This window comes from Myxocyprinus asiaticus, chromosome 38 (assembly GCF_019703515.2).
Source record: "Myxocyprinus asiaticus isolate MX2 ecotype Aquarium Trade chromosome 38, UBuf_Myxa_2, whole genome shotgun sequence".
NCBI lineage: Eukaryota > Metazoa > Chordata > Actinopteri > Cypriniformes > Catostomidae > Myxocyprinus > Myxocyprinus asiaticus.
The window spans coordinates 35,360,831-35,377,238 of record NC_059381.1 but is presented as its reverse complement, the minus strand read 5'-3'; the positions used below and the strand labels follow the sequence as shown (position 1 = coordinate 35,377,238).

General features: G+C 39.0%; 1 protein-coding gene across 6 annotated transcripts in view; it reads left to right on the top strand.

The window, feature by feature from the left end:
- LOC127429130 (actin-binding LIM protein 3-like) overlaps positions 1-16,408 on the top strand; it is a 146,252-nt gene that overhangs the window by 102,769 nt on the left and 27,075 nt on the right. For 2 of the 6 annotated variants that reach the window (XM_051677967.1, XM_051677966.1), the window contains exons 11-14: positions 1,525-1,554; positions 2,477-2,606; positions 7,346-7,444; positions 9,440-9,490. In XM_051677967.1, coding sequence (XP_051533927.1) covers positions 1,525-1,554; positions 2,477-2,606; positions 7,346-7,444; positions 9,440-9,490 — 310 coding nt within the window. The remainder of the gene's footprint in view (positions 1-1,524; positions 1,555-2,476; positions 2,607-7,345; positions 7,445-9,439; positions 9,491-16,408) is intronic. The other 4 variants (XM_051677968.1, XM_051677970.1, XM_051677969.1 and 1 more) reach the window with 4 other exon arrangements.

Below are 16,408 nucleotides of genomic sequence, written 5' to 3'. Positions count from 1 at the left end.
AATAAAAAAAATAAAAAAATGAAATATTTTTTACAAAAAAGACTGATTAATTTACTGCTGAAACATTACTGCTAAAAGGATGATTTAGACAACAAATAACACATTTTTGTTCAGAACAATTCTTATACCATAAGTGCTTTAATAAAAATATAAACTGCACATTTCTGCTGTTAAACCCTCCAGTACACTTTTGCTGTAGAATTCAATTATTGAAGTGATTTTGTTTTTACAAACAGTAAACAACATACCACAGATGCTATCGATACAGCTTAACTTTAATTAAACCCAGAATATTCCTTTAAGGGTGCTTTCACACTGGCAGTTTAGTTCGAAACAGAGCACGGTTCGCATGAAAAATTGGTAATGTGAAAGCTGTCATGCGGACCAGGGGAGCGCACCATGGTACCGAACCTGAGACTACCTGTAGGAGGTGGCCTGAGTTCAGTTGCATTGGAACTGTAGCGCGATTCACGTGAATGTGAAAGTAACTCGGACTCGGGTGCACACTCCTTCAGGAAGTAACATAACCTGCACATGCGTTTTTCATTCCTGAAAGTCCCAAAAAAGTCATGACACCACAATGACATACAAGTACAATCAACACTATAAATACTGTCCATCTATCTATCTTATAAATACTATATATAAATACTATTATAGGTTATAAATATAGGGAATAATAGGAGATGACAGTGGCAATAACTTCACCTTGGACACGAGCGTGCGTAAGTGTTCAGTGTAAACAAAGTTGCAAATGAATTCCTTGCAATCAGCTGTCTCCTCAAAAAACGCCGTTTGCGAGCAGCAGCAAGCCGCCTTCCCCTGGACATCTGATGAGTTACACCATGAAGAGCACAACGTAGTTGCCGTTCACTCTGCTGTGCATAATGGCACCAAAATAACAAAAAAACAAAAAGTATGATGAGTCGCGTTGTGTTCTCCATGCGTGTTTGTGATGACGGAAGATGAACACAAATGGACCGGAGTTCGATAGAATCAAGTGAGTGTGAAACCAGACCAAAGCTGCGGGGGGCACCAGGAACAATCGCACTCGGAATCGGACCGCAGCAAACATGCCCAGTGTGAAAGCCCCCTAAGAAAAATGCGCCATTAATGTAGCAATTGTGATTTTTTTTGTTTGTTTATTTTTGTACTGATGAAGCCACTTAGATTCTGTTTTGGGTCTTTTGTAGCTTATCTGTGCAAATAGTGCAATGCATGGAGGTGTACAGCATTTATACAGTATATAGGCTATGTTAGGAAATTTGACAGGGATTTTTAGTAAACAGATTAGCTGTCCATATAGTGTAAAGGACAGAAACTGATTCTAATATAAATTCTTTTATTCATTGTAACTGTAAATATCCTCAATAAAACACATTGTATGCTCTCTTCCTGCATTTCTGTGATATCTCGCAGCATTATCCTGAACAAATAGAGTAATGAAGTGTGAAATGAATCTGTGCCTGCCTCATTTCCATTCACTTTTCTCTCATTTTTTGCTCTGCTCCCCTTCTCATGCAGTTTCTGGGAAATCTTTCTCCATATTCTCAGGTAAAGTTTTTTTTTTTTTTTTTTTTTGTAAAACGCCAAATATACCTATTCTCCCAAATTGCTGTTAAAATCAATATTTTTTTGCAGCATGCGGCAATGGAAATAGTTTGAAGCCCTGATTATTTTCATATTTTCGAGTTAAGGGAATAGTTCAGCTATTCCTTTTTCCAAAATTTAAATTCTGTCATTATTTACTCACCCTCATGTCGTACCAAATCCGTTTGCTGTAACTTTCTCAGTGGAACACAGAAGGAGAATTTCTGAGGAATCTTCATGCAGCCCTTTCCATACAATGACAGTTCCTAGTTCCAAAAATGACAGAAACACCACAAAAGTACCATAAATTAGTCTGTCCAACTTGTGCACTATATTCCAAGTGTGCTGAAGCCTTATGATAGCTGTGTGTGAGGAATAGAGCACTATTTAGGTGGTTATTAATTGAAAATCTTGCCCTCCGCTGCAACTCTCTAATTTCAAGGCAGAAACATCGCTGCATTCCAAAATGTATCAGACAGCAATTCATAACAGTGCAAGTACGCGTTGCATTCTCAACATTGCCACAAGGGGTGCTCTAGTCATTAGTGTGAAATGTTCGCTTTTACGGTGAGTTTTCTCTTTCAAGTCCACTATTGTCATGGCAGAGCAACAGTTTGAAGAGAGTATTGCTGAGCAAGTAAGATAAAGTCAATATATTAATGGCAAATTACCTGAATAATAACACATCCAGTTTAATGGCACAGACTTTTGAAGGTAACTCTATCGCCCACTTGAGGGGTTTTTTACCAACACCGTAACACAAGAAATGTAACCGCGTATGTTTCTGGCTTTATTCTCCATTCTGCATTCACAGTTGTGTGAGGTGTTGTTGTTTTGTTGTGTGGCAGCGAGTATGCTTGACTCCTGTCTTGGTTTTGTGTTGTAGGATATCTATGACAGTGTGGATCTCAGGCACCGCCGCTCATCTAGCCCTGGCTACATCGAATTTCCCACCTTCAGCCAACAGGGCGTGTCTCCTACTGTCCCCCGCTCCCCTAAGCTGTACTGTCGCTCCGGTGAGTACACACACACACACACATTGACAGCACAGCCAGGATCCAGTACTGCAGTGCAAGGTTCGTCTGTTTATTTCTGTAAAGAACAAACAATACAGAGTTTTCCAACAGAAAATGTCAGGGTAAATAGACTAAATCCTGCAAGAAACCACATAAACTTCTCCTTCACTTTAAAGGTGCACTCAGTCATTTTTTTCCTCATTAAAAAAGTTTAACCCCTAAAGACATGAGTTGTAATTTTACAATATATGTAGGAAATCATGAGCATTCACATTAATATGAAGACTCCAGTCATATCAGTAACCTTATAAAAGCTGTTTTATTCTACATGGAGAGGGTCCACACATGGGGGCTGCCATGTTAGAGTCACATGACCAGCTGAATACTACTCTCTTAATCTCAGTAACCATCCTATTATTTGACACTTTCACTCATTGATTAAAGTAACCATGACTGACTGTGAATACTACATTTCTACAATGACATCTGAAACTGAAAGTCGTATCTTTTTTCTATAGGAAAATGGTAGGAATTCACTAAGAATGAATTGCGCCCACTGATTACATTGTTTATTTGCATGCGCTGTCTGCATTGTTTTAACACCCAATTCACAAAAGGAATTATGCAAATCAGGTAACAACATGTACAAAAAATTATGTTGAACTCAATTGGCATTGGCAAATTCGATATTGCGGCCCCGTTCAGACCACTAGTTTGTGGAGGATGCAGCAGACCACCGTGATATGTCATACTTTACTGGGACTGCACAGCTTCACTCCACATCACTCCACTACCGTTCTTTGTACGTGGATTACTGAGTTAGCTGGATTGAACTGTTGAATTTTTTGTTGATTTTCAATTAATTGCAATGCAGACTGTTTGCACTGACTTTAGGTCAGCCTGGTCTCATTAAATTATGTGACTGTGGTGACATATTTGTAAAATATATGCATTGTGGCAGTTCCGAGGTAAAATGTCCACTGTGTGGTGCTAAAAGCAAGTTAAAGTATTCTCTTAACCCTCCTATGGTATTAAAAAATGGCACCTTCCTTTGGTATTCGTGGACATCATTGACCGGAAGTTTTTTTTATTTTATAATTTTTTTTATGATGATGATAATGATACCATTTTTGTTAAAATTATGCATTTCTTTTGGGATTTTATGCTATTTTTATCTTTTTACATGTACATTTCTCAATTTTACCATTAATTTGCATATACAAATAAGCACATTTTTGGGAAAACATTTTTAAAATTCAGAACCTACACTTCTATAAGTTTAAACATGAAGAAAATATGAAAATGTGACATAAATTTGAGTCAATTCACGCAAACGGCGCTAATGTCACATGCATTGACCGTCGGGAAACAGATGGTGGGAGACATTATGCTGATACCTGCGCCAAGCATTTTATCAATGCAGCACAGTAGTAGAACATGCCCGCAAAGCACAGAGAGAGCTCTTAACTTTGTAACATGGTTGCAGTGGCAAGACAGCTAACATTTGAACACCAGCCTTGCACTGTGAGGCGCGTTACGAAAGTTGCGAGGTGTGACTGCGAAGTGAAAGCGTGTGCGCGAGGCGATCGTCTGTGTTCCGCGACTGCTACCGGGTCCTTGAATAACATATAATGTGTGAGTAAGGGCAGCCGGTGGAATTTCTGGTGCCCCCTTAGGGAGTTGGTGCCCTACGCAGACTGTGTAATATGCGTATAGGGAGCGGCGGTACTGATTACTGGCTAACGGAAACGCTGCTGCTGTCTCCAAGGTTCTGTCATAGTGTCTCTGTTTGATAATGCACTAGCCAATGCAGAAGTAGGAGGCATTGCTGGAACCCTGCAGGTAATCTACACTGTCATTAACCCATTTAATCCCACCGGTTACAATTGTGACTGGGGTATAAACTGAGTTTTTGATGTATTTTGCACAGAGTTGTCAATTGTAAATGACATTGCAGATTTTTTAGCATGTCTGTCAAAACTCCATAAAAAGAAGCAAATAAATCCTGTCATAATACATAATACAACTACCATATTTTGTACATAATTTTAATTGTGTTGTTTTCATTTTCTGTTGTTCAACTCGGTTGGTAGAGTAGGGGTAGGTTTTGTGTGGAAGTTTAGCATTTTACAATGGATTTGAAGTGTCAGTTTTTGCAGTTAATGACATTATGCTTGTCATCAAACCTGACCATGGTGTTACAAAGAGAATACAGAATAAGCATTTTTCTACCAATAATTTATTTCAAACATAAAAATGTAATAACTCAAAGTAAATACATAATAATGTCAAGAAAATGAACATCAAGAAACAGAAATGAACTGCAAAATTCTGAAAATTCAATTAGAGTTTAAAACAGAAGAATCAGTGTAAATATTTTGCAATTTCAAACTTTCTATAGTAAAAGTTTATTTTGCAAATGTTTGCGTGCGTGTGTGTGTGTGTGTGTGTGTGTGTGTGTGTTCTGCATTGAGTGTTATCATCTCAACCCTTCATTTCGGAGTGTGTGTTTAGCATTGCTGATTTATTGTTTTTATTTGATAAATGTAAAAAAAAGAAAAGAAAAAGTGTTGTGTTAAAGTCTCACCAGTTCATTCTTGTGTGTGTATAAGTGTGTTTGAGTGGGTGTGTACAGTAGTGGCCAAAAATATTGGCACCCTTGGTAAATATGCGCAAAGAAGGCTGTGAGAAAAAATCTGCATTGTTTAGCCTTTTGATCTTTCATCAAAATATTCACAAAAATCTAACATTTAATTAAAGTAAAACAATTGAAAAAGGGGAAATATCTCATTATTAAATAAATATTTTTCTCCAAAACGCATTGACCATAATTATTGGCACCCTTTTATTCAATACTTTTTGCAACCTCCCTTTGCCAAGATAACAGCTCTGAGTCTTCTTTTATAATGTCTAATGAGGTTGGAGAACACTTGGCAAGGGATCTGAGACCATTCCTCCATACAGAATCTCTACAATTCAAATTCAGAGGTCTATGCTGGTGGACTCACCTCTTCAGTTCACCCCACAAATGTTCTATGGGGTTCATGTCAGAGGACTGGGATGGCCATGGCAGAACCTTGATTTTGTGGTCAGTGAACCATTTTTGTGTTGTTTGTTTGTTTGTTTTGGATCATTGTCCTGCTGGAAGATCCAACCAGGGCCCATTGTAAGCTTTCTGGCAGAGGCAGTCAGGTTTTGAATTTTTATCTGGTGGTATTTGATAGAGTCCATGATGCCATGTGTCCGAACAAGATATCAGTACCTCTGGCAGAAAAACAGCCCCACAGCATTCAAGATCCAGCACCACATTTAACCGTGGGCATTGGGTACTTCATCATCTCTGTGTACGCCAAACCCATCTCTGGTGTTTCATCTAACCACAAAACCCAGTCATATTTTAAGTTCCAGTAGTGTCTGGCAAACTGAAGACACTTGAGTTTGTTGTTGGATGAGAGCAAAGGCTTTTTTCTTGAAACCCTCCCAAACAACTTGTGGTGATGTAGGTGATGTCTGATTTTATTTTTATTTTTTTTAGACTTTCTGACCCCAAGACCCAACTAATTTCTGCAGTTCTCCAGCTGTGATCCTTGGAGATTCTTTGGCTACTTGAACCATCCTCCTCAGTGTGCGTGGAGACAATATAGACACACGCCCTTTTCCAGATTCTTAAGATCTCCAGTTGATTGGAACGTGTTAATTATTGCCATGATGGTGGAAATGGGCATTTTCAATTCTTTGGCTTTTCCCATTTTGTGAAGTTCAACAACCTTTTTCCGCACATCAGAACTATATTCTTAAGTCTAACCCACTGTGACTGATGATTAAGGGAATTTGGCCTGTGTGTTACCTCATATTTATACCCCTGTGAAACAGGAAGTCATGGCTGAACAATTTCATGTTCCTAGTCACCCAGGTGTACTAAACAATGTAAAATATGAATGGCAATATAGATATATGTTACTCATAAGAATTTCTAGGGGTGCCAGTAATTGTGACCAACGTGTTTTGGAGAGACATATTTATTTAATAATGAGATATTTGTCCTCTTTCAATTGTTTTACTTCAATTAAAGGTTAGATTTTTGTGAATTTTTTGAATGAAAGATCAAAAGGATAAACAATGCATTTTTTTTTCACAGCCTTCTTTGATCATATTTACCAAGAGTGCCAATATTTTTGGCCACTACTGTATGTTTTGCACTGAGGATGTTTTAGAGTCTCACCCTGTAATTTTTGTCTATTTCTTTCTGCATTGTGGCTGAATTATTGATTGTATTTGACAGAAAAAAAAAAAAAAAGCCCATTTATTTTCAATGATCATTCAGTTTTGACCGCAAATACCAAAGGTGTAGGTTTGTTTTTTTTTTGTTTTTGTTTTTTGTGGTTTTGGTTCTCTGCAAGTGGTACATTTTTGGAAGGGCCTTCAATTATGATGACTTAAATGTATTTTAATTTATATATTTTTTTTCTTCTTTTTTTTTTTTTTTTTTTGTCAGTTTCTCTAGACAAAAAGAACCAAATTATCTAGATAGGGTTTAGCATGAAAAGAGAATGTGGTCCACATCATTTTTATCCTGTACTTGTTCAACAATGTTTGAAGAAAGGGGCCTAGGTTTAATTTTGTTTACAGTCACTGACTGACGAACAGTTGTAGGAGGGGCTTATATTTAATTTAATCAGGCGGGATCTTTTCTAACCTTCTACTTTGTGTCGCTGTGATTGGTCTTGGGCTGACTGCAGGCACTTTGAGTGGCAGAAATTCACCCTATTACAGTCAGCTTGATGCCAGGTCCAGCATGCCCACCATCAATCAAGCACCCAAGCATTTTCATGTGCCAGGTAGGGCGCTGCTCTTCTTTTCATGCATACTGTTTATCTCTATACCTCTTACCCTCTTTCTATCATTTGACAAGAAAACAAGCTCCTTGTAAATAAGCTGAGTTGCATGTCACCTTGTCAAACACTTACAAAAAGTACCATGGTCAATATCATTGTATACATTTTTTTTTTTAATCATTCAGTACCATGATATGTATCAAAGTCTGATAATCTGATACCATCACTTTACATTGGTAATGCCACAGTACTTTTGTGTAAGGGAATCTCTCCCTGTTGGTTTTTACCAACAGTATTTTTAGTATTTAAGTATTTTTGTCTTGTTTTCAGGTAAAAACACTGAAAAATTATTTAAACCAGATACATTTGCTTGAGAAGCTAAATTAAGGAAAAATTACAGATCATTAGTGCGTTCAAATAATAAGAATTGTCATAAAATTTTCATTCATATTTTCATATGAAGGTATATGAACTTCTGATATGTAAAACATTATACAATGTTTATGACTTAATAATGAAACAGGAACTTTAAATAAATGTAAGGTGCTTTAATGGATATAACAAATCTTTTGGTTTGGTCTTGGCGGATGATATCTGCTTACGCTGCTGCTACAGAGCAAGTACAAAGACACAAACATCCTGCGTTGAGCATGTAGGACATGTTGCTGCTGCACATTTAGACAGGTGATGCTGGGGAGGAGGAGGGTTTCATTGAAAAAACTCTCGTAGTGTGCTCCAGTGAAACCAGCTTATCTACGAACAACTGAAGCAATTTAATGTACAGTAAATGCTTTATTGCAACATAGAACATTATTAGAAAATTGTTTATATATTTGTTGTTGATTGTTGATGTGTTCTGTAGGCCTCTGGTCTTTGCTGTCTTTCACTCTTGCTCTCTATTTCCATTTCTGTTTTCAAATTCATGAGGCTTGTGTTGTAATGAACAGCCAGAAAACAGTCATGTCTTACAGTTCATTAGTTTCAGGGCAAAAATTTGGGTTTCTATTTGAAGACTTTAAATGAACATTTCAAATGTTCACAGCGCATGCAGCACAGTTCACTCATAACATGCTTTGTGAACAACAAGATCACACGGGAAGTTGGCATGTTGCTTCCGGATGTTACAGTATCCTTCCATTGGACCCATTACGCTGAGTTATGGACAAGCGCCATCTCTCATCAAACATTTTTGCATCAGATCGGATGTGTTTACCTTGTCCTTGTCCTATTTGCATAATCAGTGATGAGAGCGATTCGGAGGTTCCATTTTCCATCGAAGATTAAGTTTTTACTCAACTGACGGTTAGGTTTAGGTTTGGGTTTGTGGGAAGAGTTAATAAAATATCCATTCCTCTTCATTGTATCACATTATTTACGGCTAAAAACAAGTCGCTTTACAACTCGCTTTTGGCAACCCTCTGTGGGCATTTCGCCCAGAAACTGAAACACACATGACCTTGCGTTGAAAAACACTTCCCGAATCGGCCACTTGGGGCAGTGTTTCGAATTTCGGTAAGCACAGACTGAGTTTAGCTCAGAAAATTTCAACCTACTATTTCCATATTTAGTGTAAGATCTATCTGTTGTGAACGTAAAGCACTCCGAGGGTGAAATGTAAGATATTTTTGCATATTGTTCTAGTATATTCGCACACAAACACACTGGAGCTCAGTTTGTGGACTGAGGAATTTACCTTCTGCTGTCTTCATAGAGAACATGTGCAACTGAAGTCAATTGATCCACAACTAGTCAACACAAATAGACTCAATACATCAACTAACGCAGAACTAATCAACTAGTCAAGTCCTTGGTGCAACCCCTACTTAATACCATTTTTTGCTCTATATCAAGAACAAGAAGACACTGCAACACCAAATCATATATGTTTTGTAGTAGTAACCCTTTGTTCTTTTTGCCCTCAGGTTCACTTCATTCCTTCTGTTATTCCCTTGTCTCTGTATTACATCACTCTTTCTCTGTTTCTCTCTCTAACTTCAGCTTCTGGGGAGTCCAACATCTACAGAAAAGCACCCATCTATAAGAGACATGGTACTTCACTCAGAATGAGATGAGGCAGATTGAGATGTTTAAATAGTCAATAGTTTCTGTCCACCAAACCTCAATCCCCAGTTTGTTTGTTTAATCCAACTCATTTAACTCAGTATTACTTAACAAATGTAAATGTACTACAATGATTGGAAAGCAAATGTTGTGTATTTAGTAACATTTGTTTAGCATACAATAAAGTTTCAACATGGCAGTGAAAGTATCATATCTAATGGTAATACGGAGTAGACAATCTTATTTGCTAAATTGAAGTCTTGATAGTATCTCTGTTCCAAAGCCTAGTGAGCTGCCCTTCTGCATACTGCCTACATAGGCAGCTACATGTGGAGGACTTAAATTAGGACGCTGCTGTTTTTTTGTTTTTGTTTTTTTCAATGTAAACTCATGTTCCATTTCCATTTGATGTTTGATGCTGTCATTACAGCAAAAGGAGGAAATAGCAAATACTAAGCAATTCTGAAATGTATGTACATTTTTCAGTTGAACTTTTGATTCAGACTTTTGAACCCCACTGTACATAGAACACACAAATATTGGGTGAAATAAACCTTTTGTAATTAGATTGAGATATTTTAAAGGGGTCATGTCATGCATTTATTTCTAATTTTAGTTTTTTAGCACCAAAAAAAATCATTTTGAACCCTACCTCTAGCCCTCAGACTGAAACGCTCAGTTTTTGTCTTTCTTCTCCTTTAATGTAAAGGGCACACTGTTATGATTGGCTAACATTGTACAACCCCTCGAATGCAGCCATATATGTTTGAAACTTATTCAGAGAACAGAATGAATCCGCTCCACAACAACAAAAACTATATTTCAGGTTTTGCACAATGCACATCCAACACAAAATAACAATAGCGACAAAGTCAGTAAAACAAAAAGCATCTGAATGTATCAAACTGTTTAAGCCCTACCACACACTAAACCATAAATATTAAACAGTCATCATCAGATGAGACATTTATGAATAAAACTGGTTACTTACGGTTTTGTGGTCGGGTCCAGTAGTGTTTTCAACCCACCCCTTATAATTTTCTAAGTAAAACAACATACAGTAATTATATTAACAATAAGCCAACGGTATCTAAGGTGCCAAATTTCTATAAATAAATAGAAAAGGAACATAAGGCCAGTCTGCAGGATCAGTTGGCAGGGCACTTGCTGGATGTACATTACTGGGGTCTGTGCTGGTGCTGCTGGTCATACTAATAAACTTGAGAATTGTTCCAGAGGCCAGATAAAAATATGATTTTACATTTAAAATGGCCTAACACAGTGCAAAGAAATGATATCAGCTTGCATAGCAGACATTTTATAAACTATAAGAACTTAAACATAAAACATATCAAACATAATGAGCAAGTGTAAATTAATACAGGCTGAAATACAGATAGAAACATATTAAAATGGCAGTAAGACAAATGAACAATGAAATGAATCATATTTTAATTGACAGCTAAATGCTTACCAAAATAACGCTCTAGCACCACCTAGCTTGAAAATCCATCTATATTTCTCTAAATGTGCAAACACTGGAATAACATTTCTAATAGATATTGTTTATTGAAGCATTGACATGACATTCAGCAGAGCTTGCATGATTTAACAGGTATGTGCTTCATCACATTCTAAAAAAAAATGTTGCATTTTGATTTTGCATGCTTTGATGTGTACTCCTGACACAAATTAAGAAATTACTTTTGATGTGGCAGTGTAATATAGAAGCTGGACACCTGGAGTAAGAGCTTTGCAATGATAATGTAAAGATAAAATAAGAAATTGCCTTATAAAGATTACATATCTTCATGCTCTCTCGTTTCACATTCCTGGCGCGTTTTTCTTTTTTTTAGTGCTCCTGATGGATGGTTAGCTTCGCTTCAAAATTATGCCATGTCTACTTCTAAGTTCTGCATTACCTGGGCTTCTTTAAACATCTTTGACAGCATGGGGTCCTCTGGCAGATCGGGGGCCCTATGCAACTTGCGTAGTTTGCATATAGGAGGACCAGCACTGGGCAGTCACATTTTTAGAAGTTGAACTTGTTCCACTTTTAAAACACATTACACATTGCCAGAAATGCATCAAAATTATCAAAGACGTCCATCTAGTGCATGTTTACATAGACCACCAATTACAAATAGCACAGACGGATGTATGAACGTGTCCAGGATGCTTTTATACTCAAAATAACAAGACGCAGCTCAGCTGAATGAAACAGACTAGAGGTCTCCTTTTAAAAGTTAGAGCATGACACAGCGCCTTTTAAAAGTGAAGTGAGACGAATGATAACGGTCAAAGACGTCTGTCGATTGCATGTTTATATACAAAAATAATTCAAAATAGTACAGATGGGCAAAAGAAAGTGTCCTGTGTAAGTCTCCTTATAAATTATGTTCTGGAATAGTAGGCCACTAGGCCTACTGTATCTGTCCTTACTCTCTTCTCTTCAGCTTCTCGACTGAACACCAGTGGACAGGGAGAAGGATGCAATAATGTTAAAGTAGGTTTTGATGTCTTGCTGTAGAGGTGGCCATGAATTAATGAGCCCCCATGTGATGTAGGGAATCACGGAAGTAGAAGATGAGGCATTTTTGCAGATTGGTTTCAATAAATGCTTTTTTTTTTTTTTTTTGGCATTGGGGAGAAAGTTTTGAGTTGACATGACATCTCATGACATGACCCCTTTAAGTGAATTTATAATCAACCTTTTTTTTCCGCCATCTCTTGTTTTTCCATGAAAGATACAGGCAATGCTGCCTATAGGGGCCATTCACATAAGACACATACTTGCATTCCATCTACATTGCTGCTGTTGGTTTATGTACATAAGTGTCAAGCCGACATCTTTGGCTGTTGTGTAGTATGTGGTTTTGTTTTGTTTTTCATGTCAGGAGTGTGTGTATGATGCATTTAAAATACTGTCTAGACAACTCACTCGGTTTTGTAACAGAGCTATTACTTGCTATAAAAGGGTCATTTCTAATTAGTTGTGCTCAAATTTGAGAATACTGCATGATCTGTGTGTGTTGTTGTGTGTTTCCACGGTTTTGCTGTTATTTTCCCCTTTTGAACCTTTCCAAAAAGAACTCTTGTAATGAATTCTAGGATAATAGGAATCTAACAGCCTAGGTGATCTATTTCATTTGTTTATTTTGTATCATATAAATTGAGTTGTGGTGGATGCACAATACCCTAAATCTACTAGAGTAGGAAATAGTGACTTGCAAACAAATGTCTTTTTACTTTGGTCATCCATCCCAGATCTTTGGATGCCCTTAGAGGACAGGGAGGATTATTTTTTACTGAAATAGTTTTGTGTTCCCTCACAATATGTTTTGCATCCCATCTCAGTAGTTTTGCGTTCCCTTGCAATTATTTTGGGTTCCCTCGCAATTAATTAACAATGGTTTTACTACAGTGACCATAGTTTAACTATATTTAGTAAAACCACATTAACCACAAATTTACCATGGTTATACATAGTAATGTACTGGTTACGACTGTAACCTTGGTTCTCTTAAAGGAGGGAACGAGATGCTGTGTCAGTAGCTGAAGTTATGGGAAACTACTCCCAGGAGTGACGATCTTGGGAGCCCTATAAAACACCCCAGTCTATTGGCAGATCGCACTTGACACTCCACCCCTGATGCTTGCTTCACTGTGGGCATATAAAGAGGAGCACAGTGCCATTTCATCAGGATTTTTCAACTGAAGGGAAGAGAGTGCATCTCTCGATCAGCGAGAAATCAGTAGTGCAGCGAACTCTGCATCTTGTTCCCTCCTTTCAGGGAGCCAAGGTTAAAGTTGTAACCAGAACATTCCCTTTCAAGTCGGTCACTTCCATGCTGCGCCACTTGCTGACACTATGGAAAATGTATACCATTGTGCCGTGCTACCTATTCACATACTTGCATGGCAATCTTGTGGGACGTCAGTAACAACAGCAAGTCAGGCAATGAAGTGACCAGCGTCATGCCACAAACTCGTTCCCAACTCGCAACAGCAGGGGAAATCAAGAGGGCTTCTCTCTTGGGATGCCGTCAACAGTAGTAAAAACAGGGCAAAACCATCCTGTGCTCCAAAGGACAGGTTTCGCTCTTGTTCCTAGCTCACAACGGTGGGTAAAGCGAGAAATGAATACCTGACAAATTTAGCCAGAGGTGTCATTCCACAGATACATTGACCTAGCGATTTCCTGGGCATAGACCTTGGTGGCCCATTTAACAAGCACCGCAGAGCCGGCAGCGCCAGTGACCTTAACTCTCACTGAAAAGGGAGAACGTCAAGTCATAATAAGCTGCTCATGCAGCTCTGGAAATAACTGCACCGGTGGAGAAACTCAAAGGCACTCCAACACTGTGAACACTATTCATCCTGACATCATTGCCAAACAAAAAACGATAGCATCATGCTGGAGTGAGCCGCAAATCGTCAACACCGCACTGAACAGGCAAAGCTGCTTGAGATAGAGAAGAGGAGAGATGCAAGGTTCAAGCCGGCAACAAATAATCCTCAAATACTCTGTGCTCCTCGATAAATATAGAAAGGAGAGGGGACCGATGTCAGCTTTCACAGAAAGCAAGCCAAGAGCGTTTCGAGTGTCATGCTCGCAATGAACGCGATCAATCTCAGCTAGATGCCTGACAGGGATAAATGTCAGCAATATATAGCATCCCCCTCATCATATTCTCTGGCAAACGTAATCCTATCATGATGGCGATGGCTGTACTGGACAGGCGAAGCTGCTTTAGAGGGAGGAGAGATGCAAAGCTCAAGCCTGCGAAAAATCCTCCTCAAACTCTGAGCTCTATATCATGTCCTTGTGCGCCTCCTTTGTGCGGACCCTTCGGGAGCTGCAGGAGTAAAGCGGGAGGAGAGGGAGTCGGCTTCGGATTTTACAACAAAAGCAAGCCAAGAGCAAAGCATCTTGAGTTCACAGTGAAACTACTATCTGCTAATAGAAATCATCACTCTTGGGAGGAGGTTCCCATAGCATCAGCTACTTATGCAGTGATCAACTCGAACTATGGTATTTGTAGTAAAACCATAGTAATAATACAGGAAAACGTAAACTATGGTTACTATGGTTATACTACAAATACCAGTTCAGCTAGTTCAACTATCATAAATAAAGTTAAATCATGGTTAACCCTTATGAAAATTAACTATGGTTTTAAAACAGTAACCATATTTTAAATGGAGTTTTAACAAAAGTACAGGGGGAGCGTGTTCATTGAATCCAACCAATCAACACTGGAGTAAGCGTATATAAACCGCCGCTTACCTCTATCCGGCGACAGTTCTTCCAGCATTTGGCCCCGCCCACTTACCCATGTCAGATCCATTCGACAGATGACATACTAAGCATGAAGCATTTGCCCTCATCAGATAAGCTCACGTTTTTAACAAAGCTGCCACAGCAGCTCACTATTTTCTTATTTTTGTGGCAACTGCGGCTGCCACTTTAACTGTTGTTTCTGCCATGTCTTTCTTTCTTTCTAATCTTTCCTCAAAGAAGCAGACCCCGGCGTTAAAGCTGCCTCTGCAAGCGGCCACTGCTTCGCTTTCTACCTTATAGTACTGCTCAATATGGCTGTATACAGGTCCTCTCATCTTAACTTCCACCCAGAGCAGTGCCTCCGCAATTGGACGCTGCTCCGGCTTTATGTAACTTGAGCTCTATCGCAGCTTTAATGTGAGGCAAGGGATCATTGATTTAAAACTTATGCCAACACACTCCAGTTTCAAACCGGTTCTTCCGCTCAGGCGTTTAATTCCTCTCAGCCCTGATTACCTCGCAGCCCATTTTAGGGTGCGTTCCATTCAGAAGCGATCATCCCTATGCCCTATTTCCTTCAAAGACTTTTCAATCCACTGTGAGGCTAAACGGTGTGGGGCTTTCGGAACTCACCTTTTAAGCCTTTTTTTTTATTTCTGTTCAAAGTTATTTCAACATGGCTATCATGATTGTTCTCCCTTCAAAATGCCCTTCGGAGGGTGATTTATTCCATTCGGAATGCATGGCCAATCACTCATCAAGCAAACTTCCTTTCAAACAACCGCTACTCTAAATTACAAATATCTCTCCAAACCAGAGTGACCTTTTAGCGTGATCTCACTGCCTTAGCAGTATCCGATCTGACTAGGCTACAGCTACCTACAGCTGCATACAGCTTCTGTGCGAGCAGACGCAAGCCGAGTTCATCTCCTCAAGTGACATGTCTTGCTCTGCATCTCAACTTCATTCCGCAATGTGTCTCGCCTCCTCACAGCATTTGCGATCACCTTGCCACGTAGCTCTGATAACCATGAAGCAAGCGCTTTCTGCAAACTTTACTCAAATGTAAAATTATAAACGTTGTATGACTTTCTCTCCCGCAGACCAGGACGCAAGTTTCACACAGGTGAAATCAATCCATCACCATAATCCGGCTTCTCAGCATCAATCATTTTCATATATCGAATATACAGTAGTATACGCTCTCCCGTCGAACACTGTGCTTGACGATTCAGCCTGTGCATATCGCAGAGTGAGCTCTGATACGGCGTCATACACCGTGCGGTCCTGTGCTCGAGGATTCTGCCCGTTCTTATCACAATGTGGGCTTGTTTAATATACGGCATTAATCATTTTTACGTGAAACAGGGGCTCTCCCATTTGAACGCTCTGTGTTCTTGTGCTTGAGGATTCAGCCCGTTCACAGCGCTGAGTGAGCTTGTGTTCGAAATCCAGAATCAATTATTTTCATGCGAAAAGCACAGGCTCTCCTGTCGAACGCTGTGCGGTACCTTGCTTGAGGATTCAACGTATTCGTTTCGCAGTTAACCCTCCCATTCTAATTACTTGCGTCTGGACATGGCTTAAGGTCAAGTTCAGGGCGAGGCGGGCCTGCCTGCCAA